Source organism: Bos indicus x Bos taurus, chromosome 6 (genome assembly GCF_003369695.1).
Source record: "Bos indicus x Bos taurus breed Angus x Brahman F1 hybrid chromosome 6, Bos_hybrid_MaternalHap_v2.0, whole genome shotgun sequence".
NCBI lineage: Eukaryota > Metazoa > Chordata > Mammalia > Artiodactyla > Bovidae > Bos > Bos indicus x Bos taurus.
In genome coordinates, this window is record NC_040081.1 from 45068803 (window position 1) to 45088783 (window position 19981).

The 19981-nt window shown below is 37.2% G+C and overlaps 1 protein-coding gene across 4 annotated transcripts in view; it reads left to right on the forward strand.

The window, feature by feature from the left end:
* ZCCHC4 (zinc finger CCHC-type containing 4) overlaps positions 1-19981 on the forward strand; it is a 50831-nt gene that overhangs the window by 23178 nt on the left and 7672 nt on the right. For 3 of the 4 annotated variants that reach the window (XM_027544202.1, XM_027544203.1, XM_027544204.1), the window contains 5 exons: positions 2514-2586; positions 8149-8299; positions 9856-9956; positions 17931-18052; positions 18309-18384. In XM_027544202.1, the coding sequence (XP_027400003.1) occupies positions 2514-2586; positions 8149-8299; positions 9856-9956; positions 17931-18052; positions 18309-18384 (523 nt within the window). Of the gene's footprint in view, positions 1-2513; positions 2587-8148; positions 8300-9855; positions 9957-12056; positions 12178-17930; positions 18053-18308; positions 18385-19981 lie in introns of those variants that run through there. The other variant, XM_027544205.1, reaches the window with a different exon arrangement.

Consider the following 19981-nt stretch of genomic DNA (forward strand, 5'->3'; position numbering starts at 1 on the left):
GAGTGAAGTAAGCCAGAAGGAAAAACATCAATACAGTATACTAATGCATATATATGGAATTTAGAAAGATGGTAACAATAACCCGGTGTATGAGACAGTAAAAGAGACACTGATGTATAGAACAGTCTTATGGACTCTGTGGGAGAGGGAGAGGGTGGGAAGATTGGGAGAATGACATTGAAACACGTAAAATATCATGTAAGAAACGAGATGCCAGTCCAGGTTCGATGCACGATACTGGATGCTTGGGGCTAGTGCACTGGGACGACCCAGAGGGATGGTATGGGGAGGGAGGAGGGAGGAGGGTCTAGGATGGGGAACACATGTATACCTGTGGCGGATTCATTTTGATATTTGGCAAAACTAATACAATTATATAAAGTTTAAAAAGAAAAGAAAAAAAAAAAAAGGTAGCCTTCTCCAAACAGACATGAGAGCCTGTGGAAGGCCTGCATGCAGCCACCTGTATGCCAGGGATTGACTTTTTCACTCACTGTAATTTCCTTATGATCCATCCAAGTTGTTTGAATTTTTATTACTGAGTTATGCTTCATTTATTATTTTGTTTCTTATTATTGCCAAGTGATGCTCTATTGTAAAGAGATATCAGTTTATTCACCCATTAAAGGATATTTTGGTTCTTCCAAAAAAAAAAAAGGGGGATTGTATTTTTCCCTTGCTCACACAAGGAAGAACACCTCAATGATGGTTGATCTACAGCTATACTGGTCTTAATATATATGTAAATTAAATAATTGATATGGATATATTATCAGCTATTTGGGATTTGGTTAAAGAGGAAGACATTTGTTAAATAATGGTAATTGACATTGTCCCACAGTTTTTGGAGTATTCCTTAGGTTACAGTGTATAGTTTAAATATTTTCCGTTATTTAAGCCTTCTGTTTATTTCTTCAGTTTAAATTTATGTCAGCAGATGTACTAACAGTATCTTAAATGATATTGAGGGATATTGTATTGAGAATGGTGAACAGATGTTCTTCTGTCTGCACAGAATAAGAGGAAATGGGTTTAGATTACAGGAGGAGAAATTTTGGTTGGACATAAACCTAATTCCTTAATATTAGAGACATTGAGACATAAATCTTTATAGCTGGTATTTATTAAAATAATGATACCTGAAATCTCAGTATGTGCTTTATAGCTGGCATTGTATTAAACACTTTACATAATTATCTTATGTATTCTTACCTAGTCCTATGGGGTAGAAATCATTTTCCCATTTTGCAGATGAAGAAACTGGGGCTCAGATAGGTAAAATAAATTACTAAAGTTATACAGCTAGTAACTGAGAGACTTAAGAGTTTGAAACCATGCCCCTGACTCTCGAGCTGTACTCTTAGTCACGGTGTAATAGAAAGAAGATAAACTAGGCTTGTCCATTGTATTAAATACTCAACATGGTTGGTGATTATGCAGATGGTATTAAATAACTATCAGTAGAAGTAGACGCAAAGAAGTGCCTCTATCATGATTCGGTAAAGAAGTTGTATAAGTAAATATGTGTCCATGATTTTTTTCAGTCTTTCCACTAGCTTATGTGTTCTGTAGAAGGATGGTGTGGTCCTGTGTGAATCGTTTTTGACAAAACTATGAAAGTTCAGAATCCTATTGAGATGAAAGAGGTTTCTATATTACACAAAGAAAACCCTCAGAAGTCAGCAAGAAAGACATTAAGACCCATAGACATAAATGGGGAAAACAGAGATAGGCAGTACAAATAAAATTAAGGAAGAAAGAAATTTCAGTTTTGTAAGAAATCAAGTAAATGCAAGTTTAAGCCATAAATGTGATATGAATTTTGCCTAGTAAATTAGTAGAAATTATAATGTGTTAATACCCAAAGCTGGTGTTCCCATTCATTAGTGATTGCATTTTCAAGTACTATGTTAGAAGAATAAAATGATTCAATCAGTAAATAAATATCCTCTTTCCTGGCACTAATTCAGTAAATATGAAATGCACATAAATTCTTTTTCTTATGTATTAAGAAGCATATTTTATTAAGCTAATGTGCAGTAGACAAAAAAAACTGTATTAAATACCTTTTTTGTTAGCCACAGAAGAAAATAACAGCTATTGAGCAGAAATGTTGATTCAGTATTTTCCTTAAAGTTATTAGCTTTTAATATTAGAGACATATTTTAACTGCCAAACCAACTCAAGCTTAAAATGCGTAATAATCTATCAGGAACATAATTATTTATTTATAATCTTCTGGTCCATAGGAATATGTGTGTTTTTTGTGTATGAGTTTTCTGTAGTTTTCCCACTGACTTGTTAAAACTTGGGACCATAATCTAAGTTTGTTATTCATCCACTATTGTTAGCTTCTTGAGGTTTGGGGAAAGTATTCTTTATTTCAGAAACCTGAAGGATGATGAAATTGATTTTATTTAAGGTGTGATTTCATAATTTTAAAATTTAGTTTACATTTATTTACTATATGTCTGTGACCAGACAAGTAACTACAGTAATAAATTATTTTACAGGTATTCACAGTTTTATATGGAAGATAGTTTTTGCCATTATAATATGTTTAACCATCACTTCTTTGATGGAAAGGTAAGAGTTATGACCATTATCTCTTTCTTCTTTTCTTGTATTTCCTTCATTATTTTTCTACAGTCTCTCAAGAGCAAATGGTGACTGTTCCTCTATTTATTGATATTTACTTTTGTTTGTTCACTGAGTGTTATCGAGCATCTAGGGGTGATCATGTTATTCACCTTTCATGCATTTCACTGCTTCTTGGGTAAAGACCTACTTTCTCAGCAAGACCCATGTAGCTTTGTGTGATTTGACCCTTCTGCCCTCCAGCCTGTCTTCTTTCCGTTCCTGCTTTGCTATTTGTATTCAGGGCATATGACATTCGTCTCAGGCTGGCCTTTCCATCACAGGGGCTTTTGCCATGCTGTTCCCTCTTTCTTCCACTCCCTCTTTGCCCTGTTAATTTCACCTCATCCTTCAGAACCCTGTTCCAAGTTCCTTTCTCCAGCTTCTCCTACCCTCAGACAAGGTCAGGTTCTCCTTTGTAGATTTACGATACTGTAATTAAATAATTCTGTGGTTAGTTGTTTGATGTCTTCCTCTCTGATAAATTTCATGTCCTAGTTAAGGGGATTTATGGTTTTATTAAACTAATCCTTAAAAAATAGACAGTGTCACGAAGAGTTAACCCCAATATATGAACTCTAGGTGATAATGATGTGTCAGTTTAGGTTCATCACTTTTAACAGATGTCCCACTCTGGTGGGGGATATTGGAATAGGGGAGGGGTAGGAGCAGGGGGTATGTAGGATATCTTTGAACCTTCCTCTCAGTTTCACTGTAAACTTAAAACTGCTCTTAAAAATTAGCCTTAAAAAAAGGAGAGTGGCTTAAAAAAAAAACCTTCTTTCAGTATGATGTTAATAATGTCCTTGTGAATAAACAACATAGCAAGAACTGATATTTCTAATCTTGTTTTGAACTCTTTGTTAGTCCCATTACAAAATAAAATCTGTAACCAACAAGTAATCATACCTGACAGAAGGCTGGCCTAAAATATTTGAAATTATCAAGACTACCTGAAGCATATCCACACATGTGCTGTGCTGTGCTGTGCTTAGTTGCTCAGTCGTGTCCCACTCTTTGTGACCCCATGGACTGCAGCTCTCCAGGCTCCTCAGTCCATGGGGGTTCTCCAGGCAAGAATACTGGAATGGCTTGTCATGCCCTTCTGCAGAGGATCTTCCCAATCCAGGGATCAAACCCAGGTCTCCCACATTGTAGGCAGATTCTTTACTGTCTGAGCCACCAGGGAAGCCCGAGAATACTGGCTGGAGTGGGTAGCCTATCCCTTCTCTAGGGGATCTTCCCAACCCAGGATTGAACCGGACGTCTCCTGCCATTGCAGGTGTATTGTTTATTAGCTGAGCAATAAGAGAAGCCCATGTCCATACATATATGCATATATATTTATATTTTTTAAATGGTGAACTATGCTTAAGTATATATTGTGCTTTAAGATATTAACTGACAGACTGAAAATCAAGAAGACCAAAAGACCTATGCATTTAGGAAATGAAAGTAGATTCTAAATTGTTGGTTGGGATTGAAAAGTGAGTCTCCTGATTTAATAGGTATAGCCAATGAAGTACTCCTTCCATCAGAATCAATTTAGCATTGGGATACACATTCTTCAGCAGTGAAAGCTATGAAAACCAAGTATTGAAGTAAATAGCAGTTACAATTAGATGTATTTCACTGTTTCCTGAAGGGCTTATGTGGTTGATAATCAGCAGAATTTGAGGACTGATTAGATGAGCTTTAAGGAGAACAAGAAATTGAAAAATCACTTGACAGTAGATGAAGAGGGGCTTTTCACCTCAGACAGTGACAGTAAGAAAAGGAGAGGAAAGAAGTGGATTCTGAAGACATTTCACTGATGGAAGCCAGCAGACTTGATGTAATTACTATGTGTACACATGGAAATTATACCTCATTTGGAAAAAAAAGATGACTTGGTGATACCTGTGTTGGGGAAGAGATCAAAGATACCATGGGGCCATGACCTGGGTTCATCTTTCACTCTTCAAAATGCAGAGTGGGAAGTTTGTAAGTGACATTTGGAAATGTTGAGTTAGTGGGGCTGGCAGAACATTGACATGCAAGTGTCCAGGGTGGCCTCTTGGAATTGTGGGGCCTTGAGCTCGGGGGTGCTGTCAGTGTTAGTGACACAGATGAGGGAGTAACTGAGCTTCTGTTACTGCTTGATGGTAGTGGTCAGGTATTCATTTGTTCTTAATACTAGACCATGACTTTGCTTTTTATTTTGAACCATAAAGACGAGTAAAATTATATTTAAATATCTAACAGTTGGCCAGCAATTTTGTATATTTCAAGAAAGTAACACATAATTAGCATTTCTCTAGGAAATTCTGTGTAAGTTTTATTGAGAGTTTATAGAATTACATTGCAAGTTTCTAGAATAACCGTTGGAATAAGCTGTAAAGACTGAGCTCCATGTTTTCTTTCCTTAAAGAAAACAGTCATCCAACTCAGGCTCTCCTTTCTCTGTGTTTTAGGAGCAGCCTCTAAATAGCACTGCGGTTGTAGAGAATGATCTGTAGAAAACTATTGTTTAATGATTTTATTGTCTGCCCCTTTTCTACCTACTGGGAGTCAAGGTTTTCAGTAGAGATTACCATGTAATAATCACTAAAGTATTTAAGTGTCTACCAGGTGCCTGTCTGTGAAGGCATATAAGCCTTTGAGGCACCAAATACCTTTGAGGATCTAAGCCTCTGCCACTGCACAGCTCTCCACAGTTGACTGGATTAAAAAGCAGAAGTTTACTGTACAAGATTTTTTTCATAACAATATAGTCTCTCGAAAAATAAAAAATGTCATACACCTTAATGGTTAAGTTGGTTAAAGTGTATACAGAGGGTGCCTATTTAAAATGCCAGCCACAAGTCGCCAGTCCAGGTTCGATGCACGATACTGGATGCTTGGGGCTGGTACACTGGGACAACCCAGAGGGATGGTACAGGGAGGGAGGAGGGTGGAGGGTTCAGGATGGGGAACACATGTATACCTGTGGCGGATTCATGTTGATATATGGCAAAACCAATACAATATTGTAAAGTTAAAAAATTAAAAAGAAAAAATAAATGCCAGCCACTGAGATGAAGAAAAGAGTTAAGTTATTGTCAGCTTTGGTGGCATATGCAAGCATCTTATTTCCCGCCTTGTTTCCTAAGGTGATCAACCTTAGGACCTTCAGCCACTCAGAACAGTACACCTCACCATTGATTCTTACCTGGAAGGATACTCTTTAATGTTTTCTAAAAATTTGGTTAAGTGTTCAGGCTTTGTTTACTTTTTTTTTCCTACTTAAAACTCTTAGGGATTTGAAGGTTTTTCAATAACATCATCTGTAATTTTAGTCCTTGATCATGTAGGCAGGTTAAGGAAATGCCAGGCAGCACTTGAAAAATGATTAACCTTCTTGACACCATCCTTTGCTGTAGGACTTCCAGGAGGAAGTTAATACTTTCTTAGAGAAAAGAGATTAGGGTGTTGTGATTTTTCCTTTCTTCAATTGGGTCTTCTAAGTTGATTTAATAGTAGAACAAAAGTACATATAGGTTTATTAAAGTTTAAATGCCATTAAACTTTAAAATCTACTGTTTTGTATACTAAAAGTGTTGATTTGGTTTTATAGATGAGTACTTGAAAGCTACTACAAAGTCAGTAGACTGGAGCTAGTATTATAGGTCTGTCTCTTGTTGATCTTTCCAGAAGCAAAAAAGGGATAAATATACTGGACAGTTTTTAATGTTAACTTTGCAGTTACTGGTTCAGTTCAGTTTAGTCACTCATTCGTGTCTGACTCTTTGCAACTCCATGGACTGCAGCACACCAGGCCTCCCTGTCCATCACTGGAGTCTACTCAAACTCATGTCCATTGCATCAGTGATGCCATTCAATCATCTCATCTTCTGTCGTCCCCTTCTCCTCCTGCCTTCAATCTTTCTCAGTATCAGGGTCCCTTCAGATGAGTGAGTTCTCTGCATCAGGTGGCCAAAGTATTGGAGCGGCAGCTTCAGCATCAGTCCTTCCAGTGAATATTCAGGACTGATTTCCTTTAAAGTGGACTGCTTGATCTCCTTGTTGTCCAAGGGACTCTCAAGAGTCTTCTCCAACACCACAGTTCAAAAGCATCAATTCTTTGGCTCTCAGCTTTTCTTTATAGTACAACTCTTATATCCATACATGACTACTGGAAAAACCATAGCCTTGACTAGATGGACCTTTGTTGGCAAAGTAATGTCTCTGCTTTTTAAAATGCTGTCTAGGTTGGTCATAACTTTTCTTCCAAGGAGTAAGCGTCTTTTAATTTCATGGCTGCAGTCACCATCTGCAGTGATTTTGGAGCCCCCCCCAAAATGAAGTCTGTCGCTGTTTCCATTGTTTGCCCATCTATTTGCCGTGAAGTGATGGGACCAGATGCCATGATCTTAGTTTTTTGAATGTTGAGCTTTAAGCCAAATTTTTCACTCTCCTCTTTCACTTTCATCAAGAGGCTCTTTAGTTCTCCTTCACTTTCTACCATAAGGGTGGTGTCATCTGCATATCTGAGGTTATTGATATTTCTCCCGGCAATCTTGATTCCAGCTTGTGCTTCATCCAGCCCAGCATTTCTCATGATATACTCTGCATATAAGTTAAATAAGCAGGGTGACAATATACAGCCTTGACGTACTCCTTTCCTCATTTGGGACCAGTCTATTGTTCCATGTCCAGTTCTAACTGTTGCTTCCTGATCTGCATGCAGATTTCTCAGGAGGCAGGTCAGGTGGTCTGGTATTCCCATCTCTTGAAGAATTTTCCAGTTTGTTTTGATCCACACAGTCAAAGGCTTTGGCATAGTCAATAAAGCAGAAGTAGATGTTTTTGTGAAACTCTCTTGCTTTTTTGATGATCCAGTGGATGTTGGCAATTACTAAAAACACTTTAGTTAGTTTGTTGGGAAAATATGTTAGTAACACAGTTTCATGGCCTGGATAAGCTTTGTTATTTGTGAACTTGCATTTATTTACTTTTCATTTTTCAAATATGCCTGCCATTTACCTGGCACTCAAAAATACATGCGTGTTTAACTGGTGATTTGGGGCTCATTAAATTGAAATTATGGTGGTGGACAAACCAGATAGGAAAAATATGTCTTATTCATCTTTGTGTCTCCAGTGTTTAGTACAGTCCCTGTTTGTTGTTTGTCGTATAGTTTCTGTTTGTTGAATTGAATTTAGCATTTTAGATAGTCTTCATGGATAGTGAGTTTCTCTCTTTTAGGTTACTAAGTTTAGTTTTTTAATATAACTATTTGAAATGTGTAGTCCTCTGATAGTGATGGTATTTGAATTTGCAATTTTATAAACCCACTTATCAAGGAACCTGAAGATAAAATCTTACGAGGCCAAATGAGAGAGGCTTCAGGATGTCACTGAGGGACTCTGGGGTGATAGGGTGGGTGAAGTTCAGGATGAAGAGAGAGACTGAGCCAGTGCATTCTCCTTGAAGTAGGGCGAAGTACCTGACTCTAGTCCTGATTTAGAAATGAGTTTTTGTTTGTTCCAGGCTGCCCTTGAAGTGTGCAAGACATTTTTACAGGAAGATAAAGGTGAAGGAGTCATCATGGTGACAGATCCTCCATTTGGTGGCTTGGTTGAACCTCTGGCTGTTACATTCAAGAAGTTAATTGCTATGTGGAAAGAAGGTCACAGCCAAGGTGTGTGATTTATTATTTACTGCAAAATAAACATGTATATGCATCTACTTCCTATCACATATTAGCAAACCTTAGTGAATCAGAGCACTGAAAAAATACACATGCCTTGAGTTCTCTTCTTTGTTGAAAAATAGGCTTATTTGATGATGACTTCATCATGATACACTTAGTTTTATTCTAATTATGTGTTTGAAAAATGGCTCATAAGTAAAATGTTTGATTTTGGTGGGCATAAGGAGGCATTATCCGTGAACATTTAACAGAATATCAGTGAACTCTTGTCACTTATTTACTATTTACTAAATGGGCACTATGTTCCAGATACTGTTTAGGTACTGGAAATGGAGTGGTAAATGGACACTCACCTCTGCCCTCATGGACCTTATATTTCATCTTCCAGAAGCCTTACCCACAACTCCAGAAGGGCACCTAGCCTCTGGGCCAAAGCTCTGAACTATGCACAGATTTGTTGGGGAAGGCTGGCCATCAAGTAGCCTAGCAGCCACGCGTGGACACCTGACTCTAGAAATGGGTTAATGACTGGGGGATATTCAGCTTAAAGTGGCTTAGGACTTCAAAGTGTTTTATATAATTGCCTAATTAGTCAGTTTAATCATTTTTCAGTTTCCAGCCTGCAAATTGATAAATATAAGAGTGTCAGAAATTAAGTGATCAAGCCTCTCCATTAATTGTGCTATATAAATAGTGTGCTTTGGGGATAGGATGCAAATGAAATCTGAAAAGTGACTCATAGTGCTAAGTATCCTACTTATTTTTGGTTCTGAGGTCTACTTTTCAGAGTGGACAAGTCATTGTTGTTGGGGAAGCAGTAAAGAACCCTGTGGGCTTGAATTTGTTTCTACTGCTTATTAGCTGCATAAATTTGAACAAAGTGCTTAAATTTTGCAGCTTCGGTTTCCCCATCTATGATATGAGATTACTATATTAATATCTGACGCCAGGTGTTGGTAAAGAGATAACATATAAAAAAGTTCCTAGCATTGTGCTCAGCCTGTATGAGGTGTTCTGTAAATAATAGCTATGTCCACTGTCTCTCATAAAAATTAATTTTGATGGAATTGTTCATAAGAATCTCCCATGATTCAGAAAAGATGTATCCACCCTGAAAGCTGGCATAGTGAGTTATGGCAGAGATAAGGATTCAAATCTAAGGCCTTCTGCCTTCTGGTCTAGGAATCCTTCCACTGTGTCACAACCACTTTTGTGCTTCATAGTGAAACTCATTTTTTATTTCTCACTTTTTAGGTAATATCTTTGCCTTTACCTAGACCACAGTGATATGCATATAAAGTTAACTTTTATATACATACCCCGTGTAGCTGTGGTTAAATAGACGAGAATGTTTCCATTGACTTTGGGGAAAAGTCAAGTTGTAAATGGTACTTCAGTAAATAGTCTCTCCTTTTGTATGATTTAAATGTATTGAAGGATTACAGTTTCTCCCAATACCATATTTTTTTCAGTAACAACTCTCTTCTTTATGTTTTCTCTGATATCAGTTTTTTCTTTTCTGTTTTTTTTTTGTGATCCATTAGATAACAGTCAGAAAGAACTACCCATATTCTGGATTTTCCCCTATTTTTTTGAATCCCGAATTTGTCAGTTTTTCCCAAGCTTCTGCATGTTGGATTACCAGGTATAGTAAATATTCTGTTTTCTGGCATGGTTGGGAAGTAGATATTCTGCTTAAATAAATATTCTGGTAGGACTATCCATCAGTTTTAGTAAATGCAAACACTATAAGCTATAGGAGACACTAAAACTCTATCATATGTAACTTAGTGCAGTGGTTCCTGGTGTCTGTAATCTCTAGGGTGCCTATTAAAAATATAGATTTTTAGGTACCAAAATAAGCCTACTAAATCAAAATCAGAGGGTAAAGCTGTAAGAAAAAATATTTTACCAAGCTTCCCAGGTAATTCTGAACTCAGCCAGGTTTTAAACTAAATGATCTAATGTTTCACATCACCAGGAGAGTGGGCAGCACCCCAGGATCATCATTATGAACATGGGATTTCTCCATTCAGAGGTGGTAGAGAAGTAAATCACTTTTTCTGGTGGGTGGAATGCCTTGTACACTTTACTTTGTTGTCCAGAGGATGCCAGGAGCTCCAAGGAGGGGTTTGCCCAAAGTCGTGTTGAAACAACTAGTGTTTCAGAGAAGTGAAGATGCTGAGGTGTGAGTGTGCTGATTCAGGGCACTGACCAGACCTTCTCCGTCACGTCCCTGCCGTTCAGCTCGTCTGCTTTAGTGTCCACTCTCCTGGATTCATTTCCTTGAGTTCTGAGTTTAACCCTGTTGTTGCCATCACAGTGTGTGGTCAGCAAGTGGGCACTGTTTCTTCTTCTGTAATGACATTTTTCTGTTTGAGTTTTCTGAGCAGTTGACTAGTCTCTGATCAAGGTTTTTCAGCCCCCAAACTGTAAAAGTCTTCACTAGTCATTCCAAGCCAGCAGTTGATTCTTTTCTTTTATTAATTGAAGCATAGTCCATTTACCATACTGTGTTACTTTCAGGTGTACAGCCTAGTGATTGTATTATATTATATAATTTATTATATAATATACATTATATTATATGCAGATTATATTATATTATATGCTATTACAAGATAATCAGAGAAGGCAATGGCACCCCAGTCCAGTACACTTGCCTGGAAAATCCCATGGATGGAGGAGCCTGGTGGGCTGCAGTCCATGGGATCGCTAGGAGTCGGACACAACTGAGCGACTTCACTTTCTCTTTTCACTTTCATGCATTGGAGGAGGAAATGGCAACCCACTCCAGTATTCTTGCCTGGAGAATCCCAGGGATGGGGGAGGCTGGTGGGCTGCCATCTCTGGGGTCACACAAAGTCAGACACGACTGAAGTGACTTAGCATAGCATAGCATAGCATTACAAGATAATAGGTATAATTCCTGTAGCACTTGGCTCTAATCTTTGTACGTCCTGAAGATGTATACTATTATGAAAATTATTTAGAAATAATGTGAGAAACAGTGTTACTAAAAATGAGGGCACAGATCCTACCTGTAATTCTACTCCAAACAGCAAATATATTGTTGAAGTAGAGTTGACCCTTGAATACCCAGGGGGTTAGGGGTACAATTGGAAATCAGTGTATAACTTATAATTAGCCCTCTGTATTTGAACTTTCTCCATATCTGTGGTTCCGCATCTGTGGATTCAGCCAAATTTGTTTTGATAGTATTTACTATTGAAAAAGATCCATGAATAAGTAGACCCACACAGTTCAAACTTGTGTTGTTCAGGGGTCAACTGTATTCACTTCTAGTCTTCTCAGAAAATAGTTTTACATATTTGTAATCATAGCAGATGAATATGAATTCTGTTTCCTTCATGGTGCCTTATATAAATGTATGTTTTAAAATGTAGCTATATAATCTTATGCTTTATTATTTCATTAGCAGATTGTATTGTTATTCTCTCTTTTTTCAGACTTAAGAGGTTGCTTCCACCTTTAAACATCTTTTATTCATAGAATTTTTTAATATTATACATAACTCCCTTAAAATAAATTTCTAAAACTGAAATAGAGTTAAAAAGTTACATTGTCAAGTTTAATGGACATTTTCATGGCTGTTGAACCACATTAACAGATTCCTTTCCAAAACTGTGTAGCACAAGTCATTTTAACCTTGATTTCTTGAGCTCTGCTTTAGGCAAAATCTGTATCATAATTCTTCTCAAAGCTGGTTTACTTTCCTTTTTAGGGCATCCAGTTTTCTGTTGCTTATCTGAAGGATGCTTCTACTGTAATATGGACACTTGCAATGCAGAGATAGCTGACATATCCTAGAGATGTTAACTGAGCAAGCCATTTCTGGCTTCCAGGTACACCTGCTGCCTTTGACAGTGAATAATCATACAGTATAATGTTTGGCACATAGTAGGTGCCCTATACACATTGAGTGAGTAATTGAATGAAAAAGAGAATGAACTCTGGAGTTGAAAAGGAACTAGGTTTTAATCCTAGTTCTGGCACTTAATAACTAGGCCTACACATTTTATCTAACTCTCTGAAACTTATCTTGTTAAATGAGCATAGTAACAATATATCTGGCTCATAAGGTTTTAAGAATTACTTGAGATAATATCTTAAAAAGCTTAGCCTTGTCTCTGACCCACAGCAAACGTAGAATAAAGGTCATTGCTATCAGCATTGTTGAAACCATCTTGATACTGTCATCATTCAGATGGTCCCAGAGTCAGGGTAAAACTTTCCTTCAGGTCTCGTTTGTACAGCATCTGAGACATTAAAATTGTGAAACACATCATTCCTCAGAAAACTTTCATCCACATTTTGTTGTTGTTCAGTCACTAGGTCATATCTGACTTTTTGCAACCCCATAGATTGCAGCGTGCCAGGCTTCCGTGTCCTTTGCTATCTCCTCGAGTTTGCTCAAACTTATTTCCATTTTTTCACTGTGGGCAAGAGTTTGAAATGGTGAGGAGGCAGAAGAAGGCAGATCCAGGATAAGGCAGATGCCAGCAATTAATGTGGATTAACCAGTTATTGTTTGTTTAGACAGGCTGTGTTACTACCAAAGAACTGTTACAAATGTTGGAGTTTTAGTTTTGAGAACTAGTTCCAAGGTCCAAGTTTACTGAAAGTAGTTATATAACTCAGTGCACTGGGGGAAAAGGTTCTAATTAGATCATGTATATCAGACAGGGTGAAAGCAGTGTTTTCAATTAGAGAGAAAGCCAACTTTTGAGAAGAATTAGAATAAAACTATAAAACAAAACAAATCTTCATTTTTTTGTGATTCCTACTAAAGATAAGAACTACTGCCCCATTACATGCTCACTGGGAGAAGATTTTGCCAGATCTCCTGGGGCGAATGTAAACCTCGTTTATTGTACTTCACCTTTGATGGTTTTTCTGTTTTTTGTTTTTGTTTTGACACTTTCTCTAGACTTATTATTATCCTTTCCAAACCTTTTGCATTCTTTCTTTTTTTTCTATTGTTACTTTAGCTTCATTTTGTGGTAATTTTTTCCCTTTTATATTAAACTGCCTTCATCAATTGAAAAATTTTCAAGTTTCCTCTCCTCCTTCACAGATCTTTTCCCATAGACCTTGATTAGGCTTTCTTTCTGACTTGGTCTGAGATAATTATATGCCCCCAAACCACAATACAGTAAAACACACACACACACACACACACAAAATCTCTTTTTTCAGAAATACTTTTTAGGTTAGAGGAAGGCAGAAATGCTGCAAATCTTCATAAAATATAAATCATGTAGAATCTTCAGTGATAAAGTACTTGATGAATACAGAATAAATAGTTATCTAAGACCTAGAAAGGAAGGATTTGGTAATGAAAAGAAATTCTGATTTAGAGTCAGAAGTTTGAGTCCTAGCACTGCCTTTTAGAAGCTATTTAATCTTGAGGGAAGTTACTTTATCTTTCCAGGTCTCTGTTTCCTTACCTGTAAAATAAAATAATTGAACCAGAAAAGGGATGGCAGATAAGTTTTACTTTTAGACGTAAGCCTGATGAATTGTCAGTGACTTCCTGGAGAATTTGTTGAGAATACCATACTCAGTGGCAGAAAGTAGTGAGATTGATTAGTCATGTCTGCCACAGGGTCAGGGTCAGAGAGTGGTAGATTCAGGTCCTGTATTTACCATATCTGAGCTGGATCATCTCACTTCCCTTCCACCTGGAACATGCTATGATCTCTTGTTTCTACTTAGTCTGGGACATTTATCTGGATTGTTAAAAGTAGAGATCTTTGCTTTTCTGGTTTTTTTTTAAAGCTATCATTTAAAAAAATCATCCCATTAGAAAACAGTTTTTCGAGGCTGATTTCATGTTAAGAAATGAAGACACTTTGACAGGAATTTCTGAGAAATGATTGTAAATTATAAGGTGACAAGAAATTCTCAAAACTCAATATATAGTAAACATAAAACATTTAATGGATTTGAAGTGATGAATAACACACAAACATGTCTGTGTATGTCTCTGTATATATCTATATGTATCTATACATATGATATTTAAAATAAGAGGTTACATGGAATAAGGTTTTTAACCTTTTAGAAGTTCTTTAATCTTGAGGGAAGTCACTTTATCTTTCCAGGTCTCTGTTTCCTTACCTGTAAAATAAAATAATTGAACCAAAAAAAGGATGGCAGATAAGTTTTACTTTTAAACTTAAGCCTGATTAATATATTACATATGTAATATATATGTAAAAAACCTTATTGCTATGGCAGAAGTTGAGTGATGGAGCTGAAGAGTTCACTTGGGATCTTTTGAATATAATGAAATTAAACAACATACTTTAGGGAGTTCTGAAAATACAAGTATGTACTGTTTTTATTTAATCTTTATTTCCCAGCATGACATTTCAAGCATAGTAGGTGCAGAGTAATTGTCAACTTGAATGTCTTGGTTTCCATAGAACTAGTTTCAGTCTTGTGTTGCAGAAGACATTTGCTTATAGATAAAATTAAAAGTTAGGAATTGCAGATATTTTGTACTTTCCCTCATTTCTATACAGTACTTCATCACATTAATCAGTTCCATGGGAGAAATTTTCTATTTGAAAATGCCTCTCATCATCATTGTGAGTGAAATGTCAGGGATAATGATGGGAAAATGGTGTATCAGCTCTACCACTAGTGATATGCAATTTGCAAAATTGTGTTTGCTTTACAGCACTTCCATAGGAGGTTTATTTGTGTGGATGAAGCTATGAAATATGGATGTATGTTAGAGGTACATTAATTTACCCTAGCAGCATGCATTTTACATACCATATGTTTATAGTTAATTAGCACAACAAACCCACATTTAAAAATAATAATAATCTCAATTAGGTTATGCAAAATCAAGTAATCAACCACCTTCCTGACACACACATTCTCTGACTCCTTGGGTAATCATAAAGAAATTGTTCTTTTCCCCCCTCTCTTCCATCTGCTATCTATTCTATTGCATGGAGTATTCCATTTACTTAAAGTCTTTCTAAGATACTCTTTTCCAGCATTTGAAAATCTTCATAAGATTCTCTTGGAAAGAATTTTTTTTCTTATGACACTCATAAATGTTCAGAATATCTTTGTTGGATTTAATAAGGTGCCATATATTTATTGAGTACATTGAGGAAGTGCGTTAGGGAAAACTTATGAATTTAAACCATTTTAAAAGAAAACTACTTAAAGTACTGTTTTAAGGTGATTGAAGTAAAGTCTGCTTTTGTGTCTTAGCCTCTAATAGGTAACATATATTCATAGAATTTTAAAGTTGGAAACAAGCATAGCTTTAGCATAGGCTAACTTCCCAATATAATAATCCTCTCCACTAAATTCATGACAAGCAGCCATCTAGCCTCACTTGAATGCTTTCAGTGAGCAAAGTCCTACAGCCTTACAAGGCAACTCAATTTATTTAATAGCTCTAATCATTAGAAAATTTTCTCATATGGAGATAAAATATGCTCCCTATTAACTTCTAACCATTGGTCCTACTTCTCTTTTCCAAAGCAATGAAGGAGAAGTCTAATTTCTATTCCACATGACACTCCTTCAGTTATAAAATAGCCATCAGATCCTCCCAGTCTTCTCTTTTCTGAATAAACACCCCCAGTCTGTAAAACTGTAAGTCCTATTTATCCTCATTACTTTCAGTAGAAATGAACTGGCTTTATTAATGTCTCTCTTAAAATGTAGCAACTGAATGCAGAGCTTTGAAAGTGATCTAACCTCTTCTCCTTTCCTTGTTAATGATACTGTAGTTGTTATACTCCTGAGCAATCCAGCTGTAGACCCACACCTACTCTTACATGCTTACTCTAGACTGTGGACTCACTACGCTGACCTGTGTATGCTCACCATGCAGAACACTCTAGGGCTTTTTTCCTCACTGTCTCTCATTTAGTTGGGTCTCCTCACCTTGTACTTTTCTTTCCCCCCACTGCTGAAGCTTGTTAATCAGTCTTCCTAGATTTGTTCCCCTGTACATCTAGCCAGCAGTGCTACGGCCATGGGAGAACCTAGGAGTCTCCCATTAAAGGCCTCTCTTTCCATTGTGCTCAGTGCCTCCAGTTCAGTCAGTTCAGTCGCTCAGTCGTGTCTGACTCTGTGACCCCATGGACTGTAGCACGCCAGGCTTCCCTGTCCTTCACTATCTTCCAGAGCTTGCTCAAACTCATGTCCATTGAGTCGGTGATGCCATCCAACCATCTCATCCTCTGTCGTCCCCTTTTCCTCCTGCCTTCAATCTTTCCCAGCATCAGGCCATAAGGGTCTTTTCCAGTGAGTCAGTTCTTCACATCAGGTGGCCAAAGTTTTGGACACTTTGACAGGAATTTCTGAGATGCCTTATGCCTTATATTTTTGCAGTTCTCTCATTAAATAGCTAGCTTGTGAGTTAGTTCTGTTGTAAATTCTTAAGTGTAATCTTATGTAGAATCTATGCAATTTATTACTTGAAAGTTGGGATCTATCTTATAAAAATCTCATAATACTCTTGTGGGTGATCTAAAGCAGTGTTTCTCAAACTTTAGTGTGTGAAGAGGGCTTGTTAAAAATAAGATTGCTAAGCCCCACCCCCAGAGTTTGTGTTTTTAGGTCCTAGGTGGGACAAGAAATTGCATTTCTAACATGATCCCAGGTGATGCTGATATTGCTGATCCAGACACCACACTTTGAGAGTTAATGATCTGAAGAAAGATGGACTTAGTGGCTAGGTGGAATTCACGGCAGTTTTAAAACCAAACTGAGAATGTTTATGGTTGATAGGCTGGAGGAGGAGACGGGAGCCAGAAGCTGATAGGAATCATGCTTGTTGGTTTCAGTTTACTTTCCAGATAATCTGTAGAAAGGGAAAGTTGAGTTAGGGATATTAAGGAGAGAGGTGAATGCTTGAAGTAGTCATTGTGGGGAGAACTGTAGTTGATTTCCATCTGTGTCTCCATCCTTCTATCGCCAACATATGCCAGGTCCTGAATTCAGTGTTTTACATACACTGGCTCATTTAACTTTCACAGCAACTCTAAGGTAAGTGTTAGTAACCTCCTTTTCCAGATGAAAATGATGCAGGCTTGCCTGCAGTCATATAACAAGTGAGCGGCAGAGCCACTGCCTGGCCTCGACCTGGCTCTGTCAGAAAGTGACGGTGGAGGGCCAAACCAAGGTGGCACTGAGCCTCAGGGAGCTGAAAACTGACATGCAGTGAATGCAGCCTGAAAAACCCTAACCAAGCTGGCACAGACCATCAAAGGTGGAATTTTTTAACCCCCAAAGCTAAATTCTTAATTATTTAATAGCACTTCTTGCAGAGTCTGTTGCGTTGGATACAAGATTAGAGTTCTTCTCTTAATCCCAGGTAACATGAATTTGTCATAACAAATTTTAACTTTTTTATAATAAAATTTTACTCTCATGGAGTCCTCTCTGAATCTGTTGACTAATAAATAAATTCTTGCTTTTAAGAACTTATTGTCAAATGCTCTGATTTAATTTGTATCTTGGCATCAGTTTGTTCACTTATTGGTTAAAGAGTCTTAACAAATGTTGACTCAGTTGAGGAATTTTTATTTTAATTTTTTTTTTTTTTACTTTCTAGGTAGATTATGATAATCATGCACTTTATAAACATGGAAAGACGGGACGGAAACAGTCTCCTGTGCGTATTTTCACGAATATCCCACCTAACAAAATAATCCTTCCTATTGAAGAAGGGTACAGGTAGGATCATAGAGGGACCTTGAAATACATGAGTCACTGAAAATGAAGTTCCATATATCTGACACAAAAATGCCTTTCATATTGACTCATGTAGTACTTTTATTATTGTTAAATGTGGCCTAAAATGTTGTATTGAATTTAATTTGAATTATACCGAGTTTTTGTAACATGCCTTGTGAACTTTTATCTACCTTGTGAATCTCAATAGGTATAAATATATGCAGCTCATTTCATCGAGTCTTTCTTTTCTCCTTAGATTTTGCCCACTGTGTCAACGATATGTTTCTCTAGAGAATCAACACTGTGAACACTGTAATTCTTGTACATCCAAGGTATAGTTTTCTTTAGAATGTGTTTTTACTCAAATATGTTAGTTTTATTTTAGTTCACTAGTTTCATTACATTTGCTTAATGCTATTTTTTTAATATTATAATTCATATTACTGTATTAATGCCAAAGAATGTTCAAACTACTATACAGTTGTGTTCATTTCGCATGCTAGCAAGGTTATGCTCAAAATCCTTCAAGCTAGGCTTCAGCAATATGTGAACCAAGAATTTCCAGATGTGCAAGCCGGGTTGAGAAAAGCCAGAAGAACCAGAGATCAAATTGCCAATATTCATTGGGTCATGGAGAAAGCAAGAGAATTCCAGAGAAACATCTACTTCTGCTTCATTGATTATGCTAAAGCCTTTGACTGTGTGGATCACAACAAACTGTGGGAAATTCTTAAAGAGATGCAAGTACCAGACCACTTTATATGTCTCCTAAGGAACCTGTATGCAGGTCAAGAAGCAACGGTTAGAACTTAATATGGAACAATGGACTGGTTCAAAATTGGGAAAGGAGTACATCAAGACTGTATTCACAACAAACTGTGGGAAATTCTTAAAGAGATGCAAGTACCAGACCACTTTATATGTCTCCTAAGGAACCTGTATGCAGGTCAAGAAGCAACGGTTAGAACTTAATATGGAACAATGGACTGGTTCAAAATTGGGAAAGGAGTACATCAAGACTGTATATTGTCACACTGCTTATTTAACTTATAGGCAGAGTACATCATGTGAAATGCTAAGCTGGATGACTCACAAGCTGGAATCAAGATTGCCAAGGGAAATATCAACAGCCTCAGATATGCACATGATACTACTCTAATGGCAGAAAGTGAAGAGGGACTAAAGAGCCTCTAAAGAGGAGAGTGAAAAAACTGGCTTGAAACTCAACATTCAAAAATCTAAGATCATGAAATCCAGTCCCATCACTTCATGGCAAATAGATTGGGAAAAAGTAGAAGCAGTGACGGATTTTATTTTCTTGGGCTCCAAAATCACTGCAGATGGTGACTGCAGCCATGAAATTAAAAGACATTTGCTCCTTGGAAGGAAAGCTATGATAAACCTAAATAGCATAATAAAAAGCAAAGACATCCCTTTGCTGACAAAGTCCATATAGTCAAAGCTATGGTTTTTTCAGTAGTCATGTACGGGTGTGAATGTTGAATCATAAAGAAAGCTGAGCTTCAAAGACTGATGCTTTTGAATAGTAGTGTTGGAGAAGACTCTTGAGAGTTCCTTGACCAGCAAGGAGATCAAATCAGTCAATCTTAAGGAAATCAACCCTGAATATTCATTGAAAAGTCTGTTGCTGAAGCTCCAATACTTTGGCCACCTAATGCAAAGAGCTGACTCATTGGAAAAGACCGTGATGCTTGGGAAAGATAGAAGGCAAAAGGAGAAGGAGGCAGCAGAGAATGACATGGTTGTATAGCATCACCAACTCAATGGACATGAATTTGAGCAAACTCTGAGAGATAGTGGAGAACAGAGGAGCCTGCAGTCCATGGGATCGCAAAGCACTGGGCACGGCTTAGCAATTGAACAACAACAAGTTAGTGAATTATTGTTTATTAATTATATTTTAATACA